A 24,902-nucleotide genomic window follows, 5' to 3' on the forward strand; every position below is an offset into this window, starting at 1 on the left:
ATATGAGTGTAACAGAGCCCAGCTAGTAAAGTGCTGTGCAGGTAAACCTCACTCCTTTGACCTCTTAAGGTGCTCTAGCAACAGACCCTAAAGGCCATAGTCTTTAGCCTCCTTGTTAAAGCAACCAACTCCCATGCAAAGAATCACCGTTTCAATCCTAGCCCAGAATGGGTTGGGTGCAGTAGGACCGGTGGGTTACACTAATTGGGGGCTCGTCCGGGATGGGAGTGAGGTTTAGGGGAGGTGAATGTAATGGAGCCCAGCTAGTGAAGTGCTATGAAGGTAACCTCACTCCTTCGACCTCTAAAGGTGCTCTAATGTCAGACACTAAAGGCCATGGTCTTAAGCCTCCTTGTTAGTGCAACCAACTCCTATGCAACGAATCGTAGTTTCAATCCTAGCTCAGAATGGGTTGAGTGCAGTACACTAATTGGGGGCTCGTCCGGGATGGGAGTGAGGTTTATGAGGGGGTGGGGGGGGGGGGGGGGGGGGGGATTGGGGGGTAATAAGTGTAATGGAGCTTAGATGGGAAGTGCTGTGCGGGTAAACCTCACTCCTCTGACCTCTAAAGTTGCTCTAGTGACAGACGCTAAAGGCCATGGTCACTAGCCTCCTTGTTAGAACAAGAGACTCTCATTCAGAAAATCGCCGGTTCCATTCCAGCTTACAGTGGGTTGGGTGCGGTAGGACCAGTGGGTTACACTTGTCCCTCTGTAAGGATACTACAGAGTGTGTATTGAGCAGAAAAACCAGAGTAAACTAGAGTGTCGTACTGATGCACAGATTCCCATTTATGCAAAATTGCTTGGAGATTAAAGAGCGTAAACCCCATGCCGCTTCAGTCTGCAGTTATCTTCAGTAGCTGTGCTTTCATCCATCTATTATTATGCGCATTTCGAAATATTGCATAAAAAAGCTTAATGGAACCAGCAAGATGCACATAAATGTTGATAAACATTTAATCCATTAAGAAATAAATGCACATAAACAACGATGGAAATGCATTTACCAAATAAATTCCAAAATGCGCATCAAAAAGTTTTTTCGGCATCGTCTTCTGAGGCACAAGTAATTAAATATATGAGGAAAGAGGCACATATAAGAGAATATATATATATTTTTTTAATTTGCTGTCAGTTTATCAGGAAGTGATGATTTTATTCTCTTTGAATAATTAGATGGAAACTGTTGATCATTCACAAATGTTTTAGGCGATATTCCAGTTTTGCGCATGAATCTAATTCGCATCTTTGTGTGAAAACATAACTATTAAAACTTCCATGTATTTCTAAGACCATTGTTATAGCACTGGTGACAATTAAGTGAATTGCACTTGTGCAACAATCAAAAAATAAAGGCATAATAAAATGACTACTTTAAAGTAATAATATAATCAATAAAATTTAATGGATATTCCATCTATAAAATGACAAATATGTTTTTACTTTCATTTAAAAGTATTTTATGATTCTGGAGATAATTGTTTAGACAAATAGATCCAGAAAAAAAAACATGCGTGTAACAAATAATTACGTGTAACGACATGATCCTTGAGTTGGTTTTGGTAGTTATTATTAAAACTAATAATGCTCAGATTTCAATGGAAACTAAAACCTGGCACTTCTCAGTACAGTATGTTCAAGGCATTTGTACTGTTGATTAAAAATGTGTTACGCAGGTTTGAGTCATTCTCCGGTGTACCTTGGAGGCCTCTTCTCTATAAACGCAGCCATGCCCTCTTGTCTGTCCCGTGTAGGAATGAGCTGAGAAACCACAAAACACATTCACAGTCAAACCAAGCAAGTTAAAGGTGCAGAAGTGATTCATCTGGTTTATGTGACACACTTACCCTGGCGTAACACATTCCTTCAATAGCCATTCCTGAAAAGATGTCTACTTCTGCACCTCGATTCATTGCTACTTTAGCCATTCGCACTGCAATCGGGGCCTGGAGAGATAAATAAAAATTCATGTTCAAAATGTGCTAACTAGGATAGTTGCTTAATGGGCTAGTGTATGTAAAGGGATTCTGGAAAGCCTTTACCTGATATAATGTTACATTTGGTTAGGTTTTAGGTTGTAATTTTTTGTTGAAGTCTCGGAAACCAATTATGAACAACAGTACGAGTAATATTTGCAATATTGGCATGCTAACATGTAAAACAAACAGCAGAAACCTGATAAAGCATGTTATAAACCTACTAGCTTGGTAAAACAAATTAGAAACATGCTAGCAACAAGTTAAACACATGCTAGCAATGAGTTGCAACAAGCTAACAATGAGTTGTAAAATGCTAGCAGCATGTTAAAACATGCTGACTAATTGTTAAAATGTTATAACATGCTAACCTGTAAAAACTTGCCAATGGATTCAAACATGCTAGCAACATGTTGGCAAATTGTTAAAGTTTAATATGTGAAAAAATAACAACCTGCTAAAGCATGTTACGAACCTACCAACTTAAAACTAATTAAAAGCATGCTACAAACATGTTAAAACATGTTGATAAAATGCTAATGTGTAAAAACATGACAGGAATCCTAAAGTTAGAGCTTGTTATAATGTTACCTACTATCTTGTTAAAGCAAATTGGAAACATGCTAAAAGCTTGTTAAAGCATGTTAGCATTGCATTGAAACATGCTAGCAATATGTTAAAACTTGCTGACAAATTGCAAAAAGGTTTAAATATGCTAACAAAACGTGTCAGCAAACTTGATGCAGCATGTTTAAAACCTGCTGACTTGTTAAAGGATATTTGAAACACGCTTTCAATATCAACATGTTAAAAGCATTTTAGCAACATGTTAAAACATGCTGACAAGTAGATAACTTTCTAACATTTAAAACATGACAGCAACCTGCTAAAGCATGTTTTGAACCTACTACTAAAAACATGCTAGCAACATTGAAGCATGCTAGCAGCATGCTAAAATAAGTTGATAAAATGCTAACATGTAAAAACATGACAGGAATCTGTTAAAGTGTGTTATAAACTTACTAACTTGTTAAAACATGCTATAAACATGTTAAAGCATGTTAGATTTGATTGAAGGTACTAGCTTAAAACTAATTGGAAACATGCTAGCAACATAAAAACATGATAGCAACATAAAACATGTTGATAAAATGCTAATATGTATGACAGGAATCTGCTAAAGCATGTTGCAAACTTACAAACTTGTTAAGACATGGTAGAAACATGTTAAAGCGTGTTAGCTTTGCATTGAAACATGCTAGCAACATGTTAAAACACACTGAAAAAATGCTAACATGTAAAAACATGACAGGAATCTGTTAAAGCGTGTTATAAACTTACTAACTTGTTAAAACATGCTATAAACATGTTAAAGCATGTTAGATTTGATTGAAGGTACTAGCTTAAAACTAATTGGAAACATGCTAGCAACATAAAAACATGATAGCAACATAAAACATGTTGATAAAAATGCTAATATGTATGACAGGAATCTGCTAAAGCGTGTTGCAAACTTACAAACTTGTTAAGACATGGTAGAAACATGTTAAAGCGTGTTAGCTTTGCATTGAAACATGCTAGCAACATGTTAAAACACACTGAAAAAATGCTAACATGTAAAAACATGACAGGAATCTGTTAAAGCGTGTTATAAACTTACTAACTTGTTAAAACATGCTATAAACATGTTAAAGCATGTTAGATTTGATTGAAGGTACTAGCTTAAAACTAATTGGAAACATGCTAGCAACATAAAAACATGCTAGCAACATAAAACATGTTGATAAAATGCTAATATGTATGACAGGAATCTGCTGAAGCGTGTTGCAAACTTACAAACTTGTTAAGACATGGTAGAAACATGTTAAAGCGTGTTAGCTTTGCATTGAAACATGCTAGCAACATGTTAAAACACACTGAAAAAATGCTAACATGTAAAAACATGACAGGAATCTGTTAAAGCGTGTTATAAACTTACTAACTTGTTAAAACATGCTATAAACATGTTAAAGCATGTTAGATTTGATTGAAGGTACTAGCTTAAAACTAATTGGAAACATGCTAGCAACATAAAAACATGATAGCAACATAAAACATGTTGATAAAAATGCTAATATGTATGACAGGAATCTGCTAAAGCGTGTTGCAAACTTACAAACTTGTTAAGACATGGTAGAAACATGTTAAAGCTTGTTAGATTTGCATTGAAACATGCTAGCAACATGTTAAAACACGTTGAAAATTGTTAAAATGTTATAATGTGCTAACAGTGTAATTAAATCGTGCTATTAACCTACTGATTTGTTAAAACAAATGATAAACATTCTATCGGCATGTTAACAATGCATAGAAACATATGCATATTGGCCTTTGTTTATGATCTATATTTTGCAGCTGTAAAATGTGCACTTTATCTAACACACACATATTGTAGTGACATATTGATGACATGGTTGACTGCGGCAGACAGAAGTGCTGACAGAAGTTATTATGGCATAACATGTCTGAATGCTGTTCTCACACTGACCTAAATAGGCCAACTTCCTTTTAATCTAATTGAATGACTCGTCAATCACTGGCAAACCAGAAAAGCAGGATGTTATTTGGGTCAGAGTTTAGTACAGTACAGTACAGAAGATTCCAGCTCCACATGTGCCAAGAGACACAATGACAATAACGTGACATTTATTTTTAGGTTCACACAGACATAGTAAATATGAATGTCATGCACTTCATGCCATATGTGCAGCGTTTATGGTGATTAATGTGCTTTAAACCAATATGCAAGTCCCTTGATTTCCTCAAAATGGTGGATCCTCAACAAAAGGTTTATAGGTTTATATAAATCCTATGTAGCATATTCTTATTTTATCATATTTTGCATGATCTGGATGTGAAAATCTGGATATGCTTAGGCATAGGTAAATTATAAGAGTTCAGTTCAATTGAAATGACATAACGTGTCTCAAACACCATTGTTTTCTCATTCTCATGTTGGTGTAAAATCAAGGTGAAAGCATTCTGATCGTAACAAAACAATGACTGTGACGTAGCACACAGGATCATTAATATGCATATTTGATTGCCCATAATATTTCCTATTGGGATTACAACAATTATTTTAAAAATCTGCTTATTATATTTCCTATGTACAGTTGAAGTCAGATTATTTGAATTTTTTTTCTTTTTAAATATTTCACAAATGACAGCTCAACAGATCAAGGAAATTTTCACAGTATGTCTGATAATATTTTTTCTTCTGGAGAAAGTCTTATTTGTTTTATTTCAGCTAGAATAAAAGCAGTTTTTATTTTTTTAAACACCATTTTAAGGACAAAATTATTAGCCCCTTTAAGCTATATATTTTTTACGGTAGTCTACAGAACAAACCATCCTTATACAATAACTAACTACCCTAACCTGCCTACTTAACCTAATTAACCTAGTTAAGCCTTTAAATGTCACTTTAAGCTGTATAGAAGTATCTTGAAAAATATCTAGTCAAATGTTATTTACTGTCATCATGGCAAAGATAAAATAAATCAGTTATTAGAGATGAGTTATTAAAACTATTATCTTAAGAAATGTGTAATGACTTCAACTGTATGTGGCACTCTTATTTTGAAAACTGGACAGGCTTTAAAGTCTGTGTGAATCAGAGTTATCTGAGACTTTATTTTCAGTATTTACTTCCAACTGACATAGAATATTCAGTAGGGGGCGGGACTTTCTTTGGCACATCATTCACTTGTAGCAATACAGTAAACGGTAAAAGGGGCAAAAATAAGGGAAGACCGATTATATGTTTATTCAGCGCCACCCTGAAGAGCCATAAAGTCTGTTTAAATCAATTTTTTGTTAGTTTAACATGTATATCGTGACATTTGTAGTAAATAGGCTTGTGTACGTTTGTAATGAGGCAATAAACACATGTAAACTACTAAATATGAGTGTTATGCATTGTGTCATATCACGTAGCTCTTACTGTGATTTCTACTGTGTGAAAGACTGCTAATGAAACGCATCCGACTATTCAGAGGTTGATATTAATTCTTGCCTGTGCTTTCTGATATGTTAAACCCACAAAATACAACTCTAAATGATTAGATGGTAATGCTGTAAATGCTTGTCGAGAAGTCGCCTCTGCTTTAAACTCAAGAGGACCTGAGGGAAGACTGTAATGCACGTTTGAGGCTGGTCAGTCTTGAGGCCTTTCATATTCATGGTCGTCTTGAGTCATGATTGGAGAGGATCTCTGTGACAGTACAGTGCATCACATGATGCTAATGGGATTAAAGCACAAGCGCATCCAGTGAGGCCTGTGGTTACAGATGAACTCATGGGAGGAACAATTACAGATTCAGGAAAAAAATCCTATCTGCGAGATGCACTTGTTCTGAGGAAAACCTGCTATATTAAGCGCACACACAACAACTATATGAAAGTAAGTGTAATGTAGCTTTTTTGTAAATACACACAGCAAAATGACTCAGTTCAGAGAACATTTGGTCCCTCTCTAAACTGAGTAAAATTTACTCAACAGCAGAGTTAAAGTTAATGAGACAATGATGGGGTTAATTAAGTGATGATTGAGCACTGATGATGAACAACTGCGGTTAATAAGCAGAAACAGAAGAGAAGCAGCAGCAGCTTCGCTCATTTCTTACCTGTTTGACTTTATTTCTGTCAGATGTTCACAAAAGTCCATATGAAATTTATTGAGAATTAACTGTTTTAGTTATTTACATTTTACAAAAAAAAAAAAAAAAAAAAAACATGTTTCCCACATCATGTCACCATCATGGAGAAAAGTGGTTGATTTACTTGGGCTCTTTGACTTGATCTGTAATGTTGCTATATCTATGTTATCAATGTTAAGTATAAAGAGCAAATATGATCAGGTTGATTGACTCTTATGCTTGATATGAGTTACTATGAAAGAGTATATGTTTGATTTTGCTAATTAAATTTAAATAATTGTTTATCATTTTAGAAACAAAATTCAGTCTTTTTCAAGAGAATGGACCTCAGCTGAGGGTTTTATACATTTTTATAACACACTGAGCATCTGAGTCACTTTAGAAACACAGACATCAATAATCAGCGTATCTATCTCAACAGTGGTTAGAGATTTTATTTATTTTTTGGCTGCAATGTATGCTAAGAGAATCAAACAACAACCATCCATAGTTCCCAGCATGCACTGCAGGAAAAAACTCACCATAGTTGAGAAGCACACGCTGATTCTTTATGTCTGTGTATTTTGAGTGTTTCAGATGTGTTTTATGATCTGAGAAAAGTATTGCTGAGTTCCATTTTCTTAATACAGTGCTCCTTTTGTGATAATACATTATTCAAACTTAACAGGTCAAAACTAATATACTGATTTGATCAGTGACCAGATCACCACAGAATCAATTATCCAGAGCACAATTGCTCTCTTTATGTAATATTTGCCACAATACACTATTTGGCAAACAAAGAGAAACTAACTGTAGAAATCGAGTCAGAGTCCAAGTAAAGTAACTGCTGTTCTCCTCAATGGTGACACCTTAAACACAAAAAGTGGTGGTGTTTTTTATTGTTAATTGTTAAGTAAAAAATGACTTAGTTCTTAATAATATCACTATATGGAATTTTTCAGAGTCTGGCAGAAATAAGGCCAAACAGGTTGGTAATAAGTAAAGCTGTCGTTTGTGGAGTTGCTCAATGATCCTCTGCTGAAACTTTTGAGAGATTTGATGTGTTTTATTTCAGTTAATTTCATCTACGACTGTGACTGAAATCAGTTGTAATTTTGTGTTTCTCTTCTGTTTCTGCTTATTAACCGCAGTTGTTCATCATCAGGGCTCAATCATCACTTAATTAACCCCATCATTGTCTCATTAACTTTAACTCTGCTGTTGAGTACATTTTACTCAGTTTAGAGAGGGACCAAATATTCTCTGAATTGAGTAATTTTTACTCTGAGGATTTTGCTGTGCATTTAAACGTCCTGCTTGATTTTATTGAAGCAGAAAATAATGACTATCATACGTTTTTACCTTTAAAATATGGATTAAACTAAAACTAAATATTTGTATGATCAATATTTTTATGGTACATATATATGTTACACTGAATTATGATTTTGACTAGGGCTGGGCGATACTGCAGAATTTGGTATCGATCCAATACCAAGTAAACACAGGGCCAGTATCACTGATATTGATACCGATACTGATACTTTTACTTTAAAAAGCATGCACTTGAACCTAAATGTACTTTTCTGTATGGGAGAACAGACCCGGGACAAATTTTAAACACCTTTAAGGCACATAAAAACATTTTTATTATTATTTAAGTATAGCCTAAAGCCTATCTTACCTATGTAGCCAAAATATATAGTCCTATAGTGGGCTATATAGTCCTATAAATCCTATAGTGTCCCTTTCACAGTTAACACAACAGGGATTTTCAGACAGTGGTGGCCAGAATTATTAGAACATCTGTATTCTCACCAGTTAAAGTGTTTTTAAATGTTTTTTTTTTATTATTATTTCATACTAACACACTACAGCAAAAGATAACTGACCTAAAACCATTTTTAGCTGGTGAAAAAACTACTGTTCTAATCATTTTGGTCACCACTGTATATTTTTAAATTCCAAATAAATTCATATAAATAGCAGGTTGTAATGTGCTGACTATATAGGCTATATTTAATCAGCCTGATGATGAAAGTAACAAGTTCAACTATGACCAAGTATTCGTTTTGTTTAGTTTTTTCTCAAATTGGCATTAACTAATCATTCTGAATGTCCTATAAACTCAAATAATAATTTCACCACTGTAGCTAACTACCTGGATATTCAATGCCTCTCCAAAATGACTCAGCCAATGACCTCTGTCTCAGGGCTGGCACTCCTGGGGGTCTGGAGGATTTGCCTCCTCTTCTCTCCTTTTTTGCAGCTCGGCGTTCTCTTTTCCAGTTGTTTTATGTGTTTGTGTACATTTGTGGTGTTGCCACAGTATTAAATAGACTTTCTACAAACATCGCAGTTTGCAATATTTTCACTTACTGCAGTAAAATCTTCTCAGAACAGCCAAAAGTGTATGCGCTTTGGCGCTGCTGAGTCACGTGATGAAATGACAACTAATAACAGCAGAGCAGGGACAAGCAACGGTGCATACAAGATATAAAAGGAGCTGTGTATTTAGAGACATGTCCACTCTTTTATGAGTAGCAATATACTTTAACCTAAATTAGATTAAATTTAAATAAAAGTATCGATCTCGGAAGGCTACTATCGATCCGATATCAATACCAACGTTGGTTTTGATACTATCAATATTAGGATCGATCCGGCCACCCCTAATTTTGACATTTTATTTTCACAAAAGGATTGAAGGAGAAACATATTTGAAGCATTAAAGTAGACATAAAATATGCTTATAAAATTACTTTTGTAATTTAGATGCAGACATTCAAATCTATTTAACCTATATGCAACTGTATTATCGTTATTATTATTAATATAGGTCCTCAGTTTTATATCATCTAAACCCCAATTTTGTCACTTTTTGCAGCACACTAGCTTATACACTCACCGGCCACTTTATTAGGTACACCTGTCCAACTACTTGTTAACACAAATTTCTAATCAGCCAATCACATGGCAGCAGCTCAATGCATTTAGGGATGTAGACTTGGTCGAGACAATCTGTTGCAAGAAAGGTGATTTAAGTGACTTTGAATGTGGCATGGTTGTTGGTGCCAGATGGACTGGTCAGAGATTTCAGAGACTGCTGATCTACTGGGATTTTCACGCACAACCATCTCAAGGGTTTACAGGGAATGGTCCGAAAAAGAGAAAATATCCAGTGAGCGGCAGTTCTGTGGGTTCAAATGTCTTGTTGATGCCAGAGGTCAGAGGAGAATGGCCAGACTAGTTACAACCGAGGTATGCAGAAGACATCCAACCTTGAGACGGATGGGCTACAGCAGCAGAAGACCACAGCGGGTGCCACTCCTGTCAGCTAAGAACAGAAACTGAGGCTAATTAAACTGAGGATTAAGGCAGTTCTGAAGGCAAAAAGGGGTCCAAACTCGGTACTAGTAATGTGTACCTAATAAAGTGGCCGATGAATGTAACTATGCTTAAAACTGACAATACTCTTACTAACATCTTTATTTTAATTTCACGAGACCTTTAATAAAAAATGTACTTATTTAGTTTTTTTGATATTCAGTTATTTCTTTTAGTTATCTATATATTTTTGTTTGATTACATTTTTATTTATAAAAAGAGAAATATTTCTGTGGTATTCTTATTTTTTCCAGGTATTTTTTTGTGTAGCCATATTTAGTGAGCAATAGCAGGGAGTTTAACCCAGAGTGAAAACACTTTTAGGGCTGAGAAAGCATCTAGCATTGAGAACATCAGTGAATGTGGTTGTACGGGTCCTTCAGACTGACCTGAGGTAGGATCTCTCTGGCCAGACTCAGAGCCTCTCTGTGGGCCGCGTCTCCTGTCTGGTTTTGAGGCACAGAGCGGTTCACCAAACCCAGATTCACAGCCTGTTCACCTCCAACACGGCGACCCGTGAAGATCAGCTCTTTCGCCACGGCAAAACCCACAGTCCGGGGCAACCTCTGACTGCCCCCTGACAGAAACACACACACAAACCTTGATTTAGTCATCAGATTTCTACAGTGGCCCAAGAGAGCTTAATACGCTGCAACTTAAGAAAACAGATGCAAATAGAAAAAAACACCAGCAAATTAAGAAAACATCTTCATCGGTTTGACAGCACACATGCAAATCCTTACAAGGCAAACATAATTAGGAAACACGGTGCAAATCCTCATAGGAGTGAGGGCTGGGATTTGCTTATTGTGCCGTGACTATTGGTCGGTCAATGAAGGTGTAGATGACCAGAAAGGATATTGGTTTATTTCAACACCCTGATCGCGCTTCCTGTCTAAATACTGTCCTATCTAATAAAAAGGGCCAAAAATAAATCTTTTAAAAAAATAATAATAATATTAAATGTTAAGCATTTGGCCAAATCGGCGACGGCCGGCTAGTTTTGAGTGGGGCCGACCCAATCAGAGGTTACGCGGACGTAAGAGGAGAGGAAGTAAGAAGAAAACAGAAAATATACATCTAAGTCAATGTACTAAAATATACCAAGTAATTTTGACATATTCACACTACTTCTGACAGTTTATGACAGCAACCTACACTGTGCTTAATAGTAAGCTTAGTGTAGAACTCTTGTACATTTTAAACTGTCTTTATCAGCAGATAACGTGGGATTTAGTTTATACAGACTGCTGTATGCTACTGTACTAGCAATAGAGACATGCAAAAGAACCTAAGCTATAGCCATAGTACTATAGGCATTTGTAGTGAACTCTGAATGCGTACAGTAGCTAGTCTTTAAAGTAAAACATTAAAGAGCCCATATTATAGATGAAATAGGGTCATATTTAGGTTGTAAGGGTCTCCAACAACAGTCTAATATGCATGCAAGGTCAAACAACACTTTGATGGTCTTATAATATGCATTTATTTTTACCTAGTTATCCCAGCGACTCCCATATGAATCGTTCAGCGATTCATTTGTACCCAAACCCGTCCTCAGCGCGAAGCTAATCTGCGCTGATTGGACCAATGACAGGCTGCTGCGATTGGTCGACGACACTGACAGGCTTCAGGGCAAGACAGAGTGAAATGCCCAGCAGATTATCAACAATATAAAAGTAGTCACAGTGTACACACGCTTCATAGTGGATTTTGGCTGCCAGTGGGTGAATGTAAATATAGACGATGGACTAGAAAATACTGACGACTAACTATTTTATCAAGCAAAAAGTCCAAGAACTGGCGAGGATATGTCCTAGCAGTCTACTTGCTCTTTTTACACACACGCACACACAGGGCCGGCGCGTCCAGAATAGAGACGGCGCGGCGGCGACACCTCCCTCCCCCTCCGCGTCCTCAGTTACATCCGCGATTACAACCCTAAGATTTCAACCGCGACACCCCCTAAAGTCCTCACTTTACAAACGGGTCCCTTTGATCACCCTTTGCCTAGAGCTTTACCCTATTCAGAGACACGCACACACACACATCAACTTCCTAAGAGGAGACACTCACACAAACGACCGTCCTCAGAGGAGCCACACACACACACATTACACACACACACATAGCTGACTATCCATAAACAAAGCGGCACGCGTCGCGTTTTCAACGTAGCTTTACACGCGATATGAGAATATAAAAAGTTAACCTGATACAGCACACGCGGTTACAAGTAACAAAACACAACTAAATGCATAATTTGCAAGCTAGAGTAAACGAGGCAACAATTTTAATCGCACGTACTTACACTGGTGAAATGGGGGAAGAAACTGATTCATGATCCACTGATCCTTGTTCTGACAGTCTATACTGATCCTTCCTTTAACAAACTGAAGAAGTCTTCTTTGTAAGCAGGTAGTTTCCAGAGGCTCTCGATCTGCTCAAGGCTAGGCTATATGCTAAGGTTTCATCTTTGGGTGAACTGTCAATAATCTCCATCTGCACAGCGTGACTTCATTCTACCGGTGTCTGTGTGTGTCTCTCTGTGTGTGTGTGTCTGTGTGTGTCTCTGTGTGTGTGTGTGAGTGACTTTTTTCTGTTAGTAGGCGGAGCCGCAGGTTTCAAATCTCCCGGGCTTGCGTGCAACTACTTGTGTTTCGTAGCTGCGTCATCGCGAAACACCTAATAACTCGTTATCAAGACGACTCGTTTGAAGCACTATGAGTCGACTCTTTTATAGATGAATCAATAGTTTTAAACACTGTACACTTACAGATTTAAGCCTTAGCTGGACATTTCACTTCACTTAGAGCTGTGTGACACACTACATGGAAGGGCATTTTCAAAAACCCATAATATGGGCTCTTTAAATACATGCATAGGTTACAATGTGTAATTAATCCTTAGGTAGGGGCGCAGAGATTGACAAAACTGCAGAGAATGACATACAGTATATAGTTAGTTGTGAATAAAAGTATGCTCAAGTGTTGCTAGTGATATTTGTGTGTTTGTGATACACATTCACAGGTTACTCCTATCATAAGTAATCGCAGACAAACGAAATAGACAGCACACGGACTCACCAAGATTAACTGATTATTTTTTATTTCGTTTTTACTGTATGTATAAATTTGTCCATACACGGGTTGTTTTTGTTTCAGTCACATACATTAAGTGTTTAAATATCTATTACATACGGTACTGCTTATATCATTTCAGAATCTGTACACCAATATAAGAATGTGCGTGTCTGTGGGTGGGGCTGTGTCGGTGTGATAATGTGGGCTGGTGTGGCTAAATACTTGTCCCAGTCTGCCCCTGTATTAAAGTGACACATTCATAGCATTCCAAGTTTATTTGATTTGATTAGTGCTACGATGAAATGATGTTCATTCAACAATTTATCTTTTTTTTTAATTGATGAAGATAAAAATTGAGCTTATTTTGCTGGAAAAAAATGTTGATGTGTTAAGTTAATATCTTACTTAAGTAATATCTTAATTAAGTTGATATAATTTTCTAGACAAGTCAACATTTTATGTCTTGTTTTCTGAAAAAGTCAATTTTAAGCAAGCTTTTCCCTAAAACAAGCAAAATAAACATGTTTTTTGCTTACAACCGTCATATGTACTACAGTTTACTATATTAAAACCATGGTTAACTTTCATACAGTGAGATGCATCACTCTTCTGATGCATCTGTGTGTTTCTGTTGACTTTCTGTTCATCTGTCTCTTTTCTGTACTGTGACTGCCATCTAGCTGTGAGTTTGTCCTGCTATTTCAGTTGCTTTATATATTAAGTCATTTCTTTTTCTCACCTGCCCCTGGGAGTAATCCTCGCGTCGTCTCAATCAGCCCCATCTGTGCACAATGTGCTGCAAAACACACACACACAGAAAAAGAGAGGGAAAAGGTCAGCTGAAGGACCCTGCCTACACATGCCGTGACCGCAGAGATTCACCACCCCGTGACGTGCCAAACAGAACGGCTACAAATCACGCAAAGCTACCGTCAGCCGTCCCGTCATCAGCAGGCCCGAAGCCTGTGGTGAAGGTCAGATCAGCCTCTCACCTGCCGTGCGAAGGTCACACGCCAGCGCCAACTCCAAACCGCCGCCGAGAGCGAAGCCGTCCACTGCTGCTATGGTTGGCATGGGCAGCGCAGCTGGCATATAATGGAAACACACACACACACATGGAACAGACAGGTCATAGATCACATTAATGAGTGGAGGCTTCAAACAGCTGGAGCTCTTCTGAAAAGAGTTTACACAAGGAAAACCATCATACATTTTCTGATGGTTAATATTACTGTTTCAAATTGTCGTTACCATTAAAAAGAATTGGTCACCTAAAAATGAACTCACTTCCAATATGATTTCTAGGAGGCCCTAAGCTTTTCTATGCAATATCCTCCCACCTCAATTAAAAAAAAAACTGTTGGTCCAACTTTATATTAGGTGGGCTTAACTACTATGTACCTGCATCAAAGAAAATTTAAAAATAAAAAATACAAGGTACTTACTGTGTACATAATGTACTGCAGAACACTTCAGGTGCTATTAAGGTAGTATAAGGGACCTCCGTGAAGTTGGCACCCCATAAAAACAAATAATCCCCATAACTATGCCATTCGTTTGTGCTGCAAAAATGAACAGTTTGTGCTGGTTTGGGGTCTGAGAAATTAAGCATTATTTTTTTGACCGTGTGACTTTCCACCCCATGTTGCTCAAATCACTTCAAATCAGCACAGGTCATTTGTGCCCGATTTGTGCAGTTAAAACAAACACAGTATCTGTTTTCCTCGTTTTGATATAAGCAAAATATTTCGGGAGTCGTGACGTCACTCTCCACCCCAGGTTTTCTAAATCGCACAAAACTGGTGTCATTCGTTTGTGCTCGATTTGTGTCGTTAAAAGAAACACAGTATCTGTTTTCCTCGTTTAGATATAAGCAAAATATTTCGGGAGTCGAGACGTCACTCTCCACCCCAGGTTTTCTAAATCGCACAAAACTGGTGTCATTCGTTTGTGCTCGATTTGTGTCGTTAAAATAAACACTTTATCTGTTTATATTGTTTAGATATTGCCTAATCAAAATATTTCGGGAGCCACGTCGTCACTCTCCACCCCATTATTTCCTCTAAATCGCACAAAACTGGTGTCATTCGTTTGTGCTCGATTTGTGTCGTTAAAATAAACACTTTATCTGTTTATATTGTTTAGATATTGCCTAATCAAAATATTTCGGGAGCCACGTCGTCACTCTCCACCCCAGGTTTTCTAAATCGCACAAAACTGGTGTCATTCGTTTGTGCTCGATTTGTGTCGTTAAAATAAACACTTTATCTGTTTTTATTGTTTAGATATTGCCTAATCAAAATATTTCAGGAGCCACGTCGTCACTCTCCACCCCATTATTTCCTCTAAATCGCACAAAACTGCTATCATTTGTTTGTGCTAGATTTGTGCTGGTTTGTGTCGTCAAATAAACACTTAATCTGTTTTAGTTGTTTAGATATAACCAAAATATTTAGTTCAATTTGTGCTGGTTTGTGGTGTTGAAATGAACATCAGATATTTATATTTGTGTACGAATATATTATTTTCGTTTGCTCACAATTTGTGCTCATTTGTGCTGCAAAAAATATAATAGGCCCAATAAAATAATATTAGATCATCCAGAGGTCTCTCGACCCTAGTTGCTCCATATTTACGAAAATAGTCTCGTTTGTTCACCTTTGTTTAAAATTCATGTATATAATTAATTATAAGTACAATGCAAAAAGATGTTTTTACACAATAAGAACATTGCGACAAATGATTAAGTTCAGTGTAAGTACATATTAGTTAAGGCAATCCAATTTAAAGTGGAACCAATGCAAAGGTAGTTCCAGCCAGTTTTGGTCACAGTTCTAAATAAATGTGCATTAGTAGTAACCATAGTAACTTAGTAAGAGTTACCGGAGCCTTCCTTCCTCAATGTAATCTTGAGTAGACTGATGTGAGCTTTAATACAGGGTATATACATAAAAAATGCAAATAGGTAGCCAAGTTATGTTACTATGAGCTATATTAGACACATGATCTCTTTCTCCATCCCTCTCTCTCTGTCTGCTTGTGACTTATTTAAAGAGAGGACGTCTAACGTGTCATGGTTGACAAATCTTTCAGTCAAATGTTGCGTAGCGAAGAGCATTGCTAGTTTTAACTTGTATATAACTTCGAAAATGACCATTAGATAGGTGGGATAATCAATGGCTTGCCGCATATTAAATGTTTTAGTTAGACATGTCGAGCGGTTCTTTACCTCATCGTGTCGTGTATTTAAAATCCTTTAATGCACGACAAGTTGTTGATTTTCCCTTACACATAAATATTGTTTATTTATTTAATTTTGATTCATTTATTTTGCTTAAATACTGTCATTTTAATGCATTTCAATTGGGATGTTTGTCCTTAAGGTTATAAGTGTAGCTACTTTTTGTACCTAGTGTAAAATAATTATAAAAATTTCAACTAAAAACTCATTTTAGGTGAATTGTAATTTATTCTTGTGATGTGATCATTTTCAGCAACATTACTCCAGTATCCAGTGTCACTTGATTGTTCAGATACATAATTTATTACATAATGTGAAGATTTGCAGCTCTATTATGCTCAATTATTAGCATTATGGTGTTCAATAATTAATGATGACTATTCTTATTAGTATTATTAATGTTAAAAACAGTTGTGTGGTTTAATACAATTGTGGAAACCATCATACATTTTTCTTTGGAGTTTTTTGTGGTTCAAAAGAACAATATTTCAACATTAGGAATGATGTAACTTCCTGTTTAATGCAATTATTGCAGTTTTTGTAATATTCAAAAATCCTGCAACGGGATATCGTACAATTGTGGTAGACATTTTAAATGTTTTCAGTTATTAAAATTGGTTTGTAATTAAAATTGTACAATTTTACATAGAGTTTTAACTTAAAGGGCACCTATGGTGAAAAATCTACTTTTCATAAAAGTCCTGGGCCTCCATAACACCTCAGCAGTGCCACAGGCTGATTGCCTCCATGCCACGCCGCACTGAAGCAGAGATTTCTGCAAAAGGATTCCCGACCAAGAATTGAGTGCATAACTAAACATAATTATTTGACGGTTGACTTTTTTTGTATTAAAAACACTTTTCTTTTATTGGTTGGAGGAAATAAGCAAATTTTTTGAGATAGGAATTTAGGGTTTTTATAAGCTGTATGCCAAAATCATCAATATTAAAACAATAAAAGGCTTGAACTACTTCAGTTGTGTGTAATGAATCTAAAATATATGAAAGTCCAATGTTTATCAGTACATTCCAGAAAATAAAGAACTTCATCACAATATGTTCATTTTTTTAGAAGGACCTCTATTCTAAACAAACTACATGCAGTTCTCCTTTTTCTCAAACGTTTATGCTGATAGTTCTAAAATAGGGTAACTAATTATATTATACACTAAAATTATTTTATACATGTTTATTATGCATGTATAATATCCCACTTTTTCCAGTCGTAAGCATTTTAGCTGCTGGAAAACCATTTCAGAGATCTTTCGCTTTATAATATCATCATTTCCTATGGAGAATCACAGTTATTTAGCAATAATCAGGAGACTCACCGATGTCATTCATTAGTGATCGTAGGCCATGAACAAACAGCTCAGCTTCTGCATTACTCATCTGAGCCCTTTCCTTCAGATCAGCTCCTGTTAACACAAATACATACACATACATTATGCCTTGAGCAAATAAGGCAGGCCCGTTGCCAGGGGGGTTCCAGTAGTTTGAAAGACCCAGCACTCACGTCATGACTTCAGCTAATCAGTTTTGGCCAATGCAAACAAATATTTTTCCAACATCCAGCTGTGCAAGAAAACGTACAGTCTGATGTAAGTAAAGTCATCTTTTTCTACTGTAATGTTTTTAAATAGAGAAAACATTTTACAAGTAACTTTTTTTCTAAATCTTGGAGATTATTCCTGGAACAAAAAAGACCAATAAAGAGGTGTGAAGCACCAAAAGTGGACCATATTCATATTTATTTGAATACTACTTTGGCTAGTGTTAATATCCATAAATTTTCAAATGCACTTTGTTTTACAAAAGAGGCTAGAAAATTTGTGAAGCTCTACATTATTAAAATAAGATATAAACATCCAAAACTTGCAGTTTGTCACTTCCGCCTAAATGAATCAACTTCACCTTATATTTCAGTTTCACATCAAATCTTCAGACCAATCAAATGCTTTCTAGTATCTGACATTACCCGACTCTTCAATACGCTTTTCATTTGATGTTGTTGAGCTCAACCACTTTCACTGGTAGAGCTGTGATAAAAAAAGCTATTGGCTGTTTTTATAAAGGGGAGGAGGTAATATATATGTCTTCATGTTTCAGCTCACATTACGTCAAATATCGAATTTGAAAAATGCACATTTTGAAACACTTCACAGTGCTTTTAAAAGTAATTACACACATTTCAGGTTTAATGCTTCTTACACAAACCTGCACAAAAGACTCCAGGTATGAGACTCCTGAAGACCAGCACTCGAACAGCAGAATCATGCTGTAATGACGACACCAGATCCCTCATCTGCACACACACACACACACACACACACACACACACACACACACACGCACACGCACACGCACACGCACACGCACACGCACACGCACACACACACACACACACACACACACACACACACACACACACACACACACAAAGATTAAAGACAAGAACACAAGATTATGATCTAAGACTAAATCTGGGAGAGCGAGATATGCATAATTTATTTTGGTTTCTGAGCACTGTTATTTATTAAAGGGCTGACACACTTTTTGCCAGACATCTTTTTGATAAACTGATCAAATACAAAAGAAAAATAGAGATTTAAAAGGAGATATTATTATTCTACTTGGTAGAAACCGAAAACAGATGGATATGGAACATTATTAATGTAAGAATTTTCATCTATTTATCGCTTTCATTGCCAGTGTGTGAGCAGATTGTAACAAAACTTACAAATGAGGCCAAAATAATTTGTAAGCAATCACTCATGTAAAGGATACTATTATATATATACACACTTGAAGACAGAATTATTAGCCCCCCACCCCCCCTTTTGAATTTTTTTCTTTTTTTAAATATTTCCCAAATGATGTTTAACAAAGCAAGGAAATTTTCACAGTATGTCTGATAATATTTTTTCTTCTGGAGAAATATAGAATAAAAGCAGTTTTTAATTTTTAAAGATCCATTTTAAGGTCAAAATTATTAGCCCCTTTAAGCTATATATTTGTTTCGATAGTCTACAGAACAAACCATCATAATACAATAACTTGCCTAATTATTTGATCACCCTGTGATTTTTCAGTATCTCCAACTTAGAAATCATGGAGGAGTCTAGAATTTTCACCATAAGTGCATTTCCGCTTTCAAAGACAGAATCTAAAAATAAAAATCCAGAAATCACATTGTATGATTTTTTTTAACCATTTATTTGTAAATTACTGTGTCAAATAAGTATTTGATCAATTGAGTCAAAAATGTTTAATATTTGGTACAGAAGCCTTTGTTAACAATTACAGAGGTCAAATGCTTCCTGTAGTTCTTCACCAGGTTTGCACACACTGCAGGAGGGAGTTTGGCCCACTCCTCCATGCAGATCTTCTCTAGATCTGTCAGGTTTTGGGGCTGTTGCTGAGCAACACAAAGTTTCAGCTCCCTCCAAAGATTTTCTATTGGATTTAGGTCTGGAGACTGGCTAGGCCACTCCAGAACCTTGATATGCTACTTACGGAGCCGCTCCTTGGTTTTCCTGGCTGTGTGCTTTGGGTTCTTGTCATGTTGGAAGACCCAGCCATGACCCATCTTTAATGCTCTGACTGAGGGAAGAAGGTTTTGCCCAATATTTCACAATACATGGCCCCGTTTATCCTCTACTTTATACAGTGCAGTCATCCTGTCCCCTGTGCAGAAAAACACCACCAGAGCATGATGCTTCCAGCCCCATGCTTCACTGTAGGTATGGTATTATTTGGATGATACTCATCATTCTTCTTCCTCCAAACACAGCAAATGGAGTTAAGACCAAAAAGATCTACTTTGGTCTCATCTCCTTTGGATCATCCAGATGACCAGCTCCTACCATGTAGTTCTGAGCTGATTCTTGACCATTCTTAGCATCATTGATACCCCACGAGGAGAGATCTTCCGTGGGGCCCCAGTCTGAGGGACACTGACAGTCATCATTAGCCTCTTCCACTTTCTGACAATTGCTCCAACAGTTGTTCTTTTTTCACCAAGCTGCTTGGCAATTGCCCCGTAACACTTTCCAGCTTTTTGAAGGTCTACAATTTTGTCTCTTGTGTCTTTTGATAGCTATTTGGTTTTGCTCATGTTGCTACTTAGACTTTTGACTGATTTTGGGCTGCACATGTGTCTTTATGACAGCTAACGACCTCAAACAAGTGCTACTAAATTAGAATCATGAGGAGAGTGGAGCTGGACTATTTAAAAGCAAAATAACAGGTCTTTGAGGGTAAGAAATCTGGCTGAAAAGCAAGTGATCAAATACTTATTTGACACAGTAATTTACAAATAAATTGTTAAAAAAATTATACGTGATTTCTGGATTTTTATTTTTAGATTCTGTCTCTGAAAGCGGAAATGCCCCTATGGTAAAAATTCTAGACCCTCCATGATTTCTAAGTAGGAGATATTGAAAAATCACAGGGTGATCAAATACTTATTGACCTCACTGTTTATATATATATATATATATATATATATATATATATATATATATATATATATATATATATATATATATATATATATATATATATATACACTTTACAATGAGGTTTCATTAGTTAATGTATTTACTGGCATGGACTAATAATGAACAATACTTGTACAGTACTTCTTAATCACAGTTGAACATTAAATAATGTATTATTAAAATCCAAATTGATGCTTGTTGACATTAGTTAATGCCCTGTAGGTTAACATGAACTAACAATGAACAACTATATTTTCATTAATTAAGATTAACAAAGATTAATAAATGCAATAAATGTATTGTTTGTTAATGTTAGTAAATACATTAACTGACATTAATAAAATCTTATTTTAAAATGTTATGTATTATTCTCTCTAAAAATTATGCATATATATATATATATATATATATATATATGTATATATATATATATATATGTATATATGTGTATATATATATATGTATATATATATATATATGTATATATATATATATATATATATATATATATATATATATATATATATATATATATATATATATATGTATATATATATATATATATATATATATATATATATATATATATATATATATATATATATGTATATATATATATGTATATATATATATATATATATATATGTATATATATCATGTTATTTATGCACGAGTGTGAAAACAGGCTACAAGTTTCTGGCTGGAGTTTACTCTACTGCAAGAAATGTGACTAATTAGCATTTTCCATAAAACTGGAATGATACACAACAAATGCATATTTTAAATGAAACCCAATCCATTATTTACATCAATGTAAAATAATGCACCACTTTTAAATTGGATTCTGCTGCTAATTGTTCTTTAACTTTTAAACCATAACCGTGATCACAATAACAGATTTGAAAAAGATTTTAACATTACACTGAGGTAATGTACTCATACTTGCTAAATAAAAACAATGCTCAAATAAAAATATTATATAAAAAAATCTGCGATCTATGTGAGAGTCAGCCTATTTGTAAAAAAAAAATGGCATGTTGAGTTTGGTGTATCGTAAAAATCAATTATCATCATAAATTTTATTAAATCAAGACATATTTATCAATATTATTAAGGCTGGGGGATTATTTGAAATGAAATCAAAAACATGATTGAGCAAAGCTGTGATTGTCATGCACATCTTGTCAGGAGGGCACACTTGAGTGATCAGTATTAAATCTCAGATGGCTAGAGGATGTTTTTTTTAATGTGTAGTAAAAGTAGCTCCATCTGAAAGCGCATGTTGAAATTTACCCAGCCCTATACACGCATTTATAAAGAAGTGATAAAAGGATAGGAGTGGGGTTCATGCACTAGATCTTCAGCTTCCTGCACATCTGATTCTGATGCTGTAAGACAGGGTTTTTCTGCGACTCACCTGACCCACAAACACATGTCCCAGAGAGTTGCGTGCTCTTTCGCGACACATCAGCACTTCCACGATACCTAAACAAAGGAGAGATAAACAGAAACTGAAGCGGTGTCTACTGTACCCTCAGTTAGGGTTATCAAGTGGTGGGTTATGACCTAAATATGGGTGGCAGGTATGAAAGAACGTTAAAAAAAACAATGCTAAATGTAAATAAGTAATCGCATTTAAGGCTTCACTATAACTACATTTTTGAAGGTAATGTATTGTCCTATTAAACATAATGTATTACACTTATTATAATATTATTACTTATATAATGTCAATTTTGCTAAAATGTGGTCACCGCCATCTAAATATCTAGATTACATAATCAGATTACAAAAATATATTACTTGTAATTAGATTACATTTAGCTTAAAATAGCTTATAATCATAGTATTGTTTACTTTAATAAATTCTGTGATTAGAAATAATTCACACACATCATAGCAAATTATTACGATTTCTAAAATGATCTTCCTAAACCACGGGTGTCCAAACTCAGTCCTGGAAGGCCGTTGTCCCTGCATAGTTTAGCTTCAGCTTCCTTCAACACACCTGCCTGGAAGTTACCTAGAAAGAGCTTGATTAGCTGGTTCAGGTTTAATTTCAGTTAAACTAGAATAGGTAGGACACGAGTTTGGACACTCCTGTTCTAAAAAATTTCCCTTAGTCTAATTTAGAACTGAATATTGACTTTATAGAATGGCCATGTATAATAAACTATAATCCATGGCATGCTTTAGAAATTTTTGGAAAAATAAGTTATGTCAAAAGTAATCTTAAAGTAATCCAAAAAGTATTCAGAATATATTACCTTAAATCAACTTTAAATCATGTAAATTGTAATCAATTAACAGATTATGACTTGCATGTAATCAAGCAAGAACAGTGTCAAAATAGAAACATTTAGGCAAGCTTTTGTGTGTAAAACAGGTTCATTTTTCTATCAATAACATAAATAAAGCTAAATGTGAAGTCAGTTCCAAACCAAAAGTCTCCTGGTCACCATGTACCCATCAGAAACATCTTCAAAATCTGTATTAAAAACATAAACTGTACTACACTCCATTTTCCATTTACACATATTCCAATATAAATGGCGTATTTACAATATAAATATGAAAATAGCATTCTATGCTTAGCACTGCATATTGTACTTGTAGTATATTAATGACCTTGATTGATTGATTGATTTTTTGGCATATTCTTACATCTTGTATTACCAAACTTTGTGAAAGTTGAGAACGAGAATTACATCTAAAAGGGCAAACATTCATTCTGTAAACTAAACTACATTTTATCTGTCTGGACATGTCAGTGATTAAGCACACCGGTGTCGATGCATTGTTTATCTTTCTGACATAATGATATATGATGTAGGCTTGTGATAATAACAGATATCATCTCTTCTTGGCCATCGTCCCTCTAAACACATTTTGTGTTATCTTGCTTTTTAGTTTGTATCCATTTTCAATACTTTTCCGCAATAATTGAAAAATGTCTGTTGTTGTGGGAGAAACCACTGTGCATCTTGCAGTATGCATTCCAATAAAGTGTTTTTATGTCAAGTATACAACACATTCTAAGCAAAATATGTAATAATATTAAGAAAAATTATGTATTGTGGACTAACATATAAGGAAAAGAGAAATATCCTTGGACATTAAACATTGTGTCACCATTATTCACATTTATGTATATTTATTCAGCCTATATTTACTTTAATTTAGACGGAACACCACTAAACCAACATATGTGTGCTGTTAGGGATAGTTAATACCCCAAAATACCTGTGAAAATATATTTCATATTTTAATGTACATTAATAACAACAATATTATTATTAAATATGTATAAATATAAATTTTAATACATTTTAATTCCCTCAAAGTTGTTTTCCAAATTCTGAAATACGAAACAGAACGTAGTTTCGTTTTCAAACGTGTCTGTGAAGTCAAGTTTCACAGGTGTGTTTTGTTTTCATGCGCGTCTGCACGCAGGTTCAATAACAATCTAATTTATACACCATGAACGTACCGTTGTCTTCACCCTCAAGCCGATTCAGCCGGACTTCCCTCCAATCAGAAACGGAACCATGAGAGGACCAGGCGCGAGTCTGAGTAAAACTACCCCGGGGGAGAAGTCTCTTGATCGGCCCTGCAAACACACCGCGCGCTGCCGCCATCATCACCTCCACACCGGGCTGAATGAGAAACATTCGAGTCCTCAAGACACTCATCATTAAATATGAAAGACCTTTCGCATGTGGTGTTCTGACACTGATCTTTTCGGCCCTCAGACTGAAACTGTATAACCCGGAATCAAACCGAGCTGTTTATGTTAATAATAAGCCTTGTGGGAGATTCATGTTTTGCAAAACGCCACTTGTATTTCTCTTCCTCACTTCCTCAAACAAACGGTTGCCACGACGCATACGGGGGAAACTCTATTTGATGGATTACTGCCCAGTGTGTTTTATGTGTGTAATGCTTTTTAAATATTAAACTATATTAGAATTACCCACTTCAACGTGTCTTAGTACACACAACATGAAAACAAACAAAAAATAATAATGAC

General features: G+C 35.5%; 1 protein-coding gene across 1 annotated transcript; it reads right to left on the minus strand.

Annotated features, from left to right (window-relative positions):
• Positions 1 to 495: 495 nt before the first annotated feature.
• echdc2 (enoyl CoA hydratase domain containing 2) lies at positions 496 to 24,813 on the minus strand. The gene is made up of 9 exons (XM_056445259.1): positions 24,363 to 24,813; positions 22,290 to 22,357; positions 18,588 to 18,675; positions 17,702 to 17,788; positions 14,123 to 14,215; positions 13,870 to 13,926; positions 10,437 to 10,624; positions 1,850 to 1,948; positions 496 to 1,763 (listed from the first exon to the last, which is right to left on the minus strand). Exons 1-9 carry the CDS (start codon positions 24,565 to 24,567, stop codon positions 1,686 to 1,688), a joined length of 963 nt encoding a protein of 320 aa, XP_056301234.1. The 5' UTR covers positions 24,568 to 24,813; the 3' UTR covers positions 496 to 1,685.
• Between the last annotated feature and the right edge of the window lie 89 nt (positions 24,814 to 24,902).

This window comes from Danio aesculapii, chromosome 20, assembly GCF_903798145.1.
Source record: "Danio aesculapii chromosome 20, fDanAes4.1, whole genome shotgun sequence".
NCBI lineage: Eukaryota > Metazoa > Chordata > Actinopteri > Cypriniformes > Danionidae > Danio > Danio aesculapii.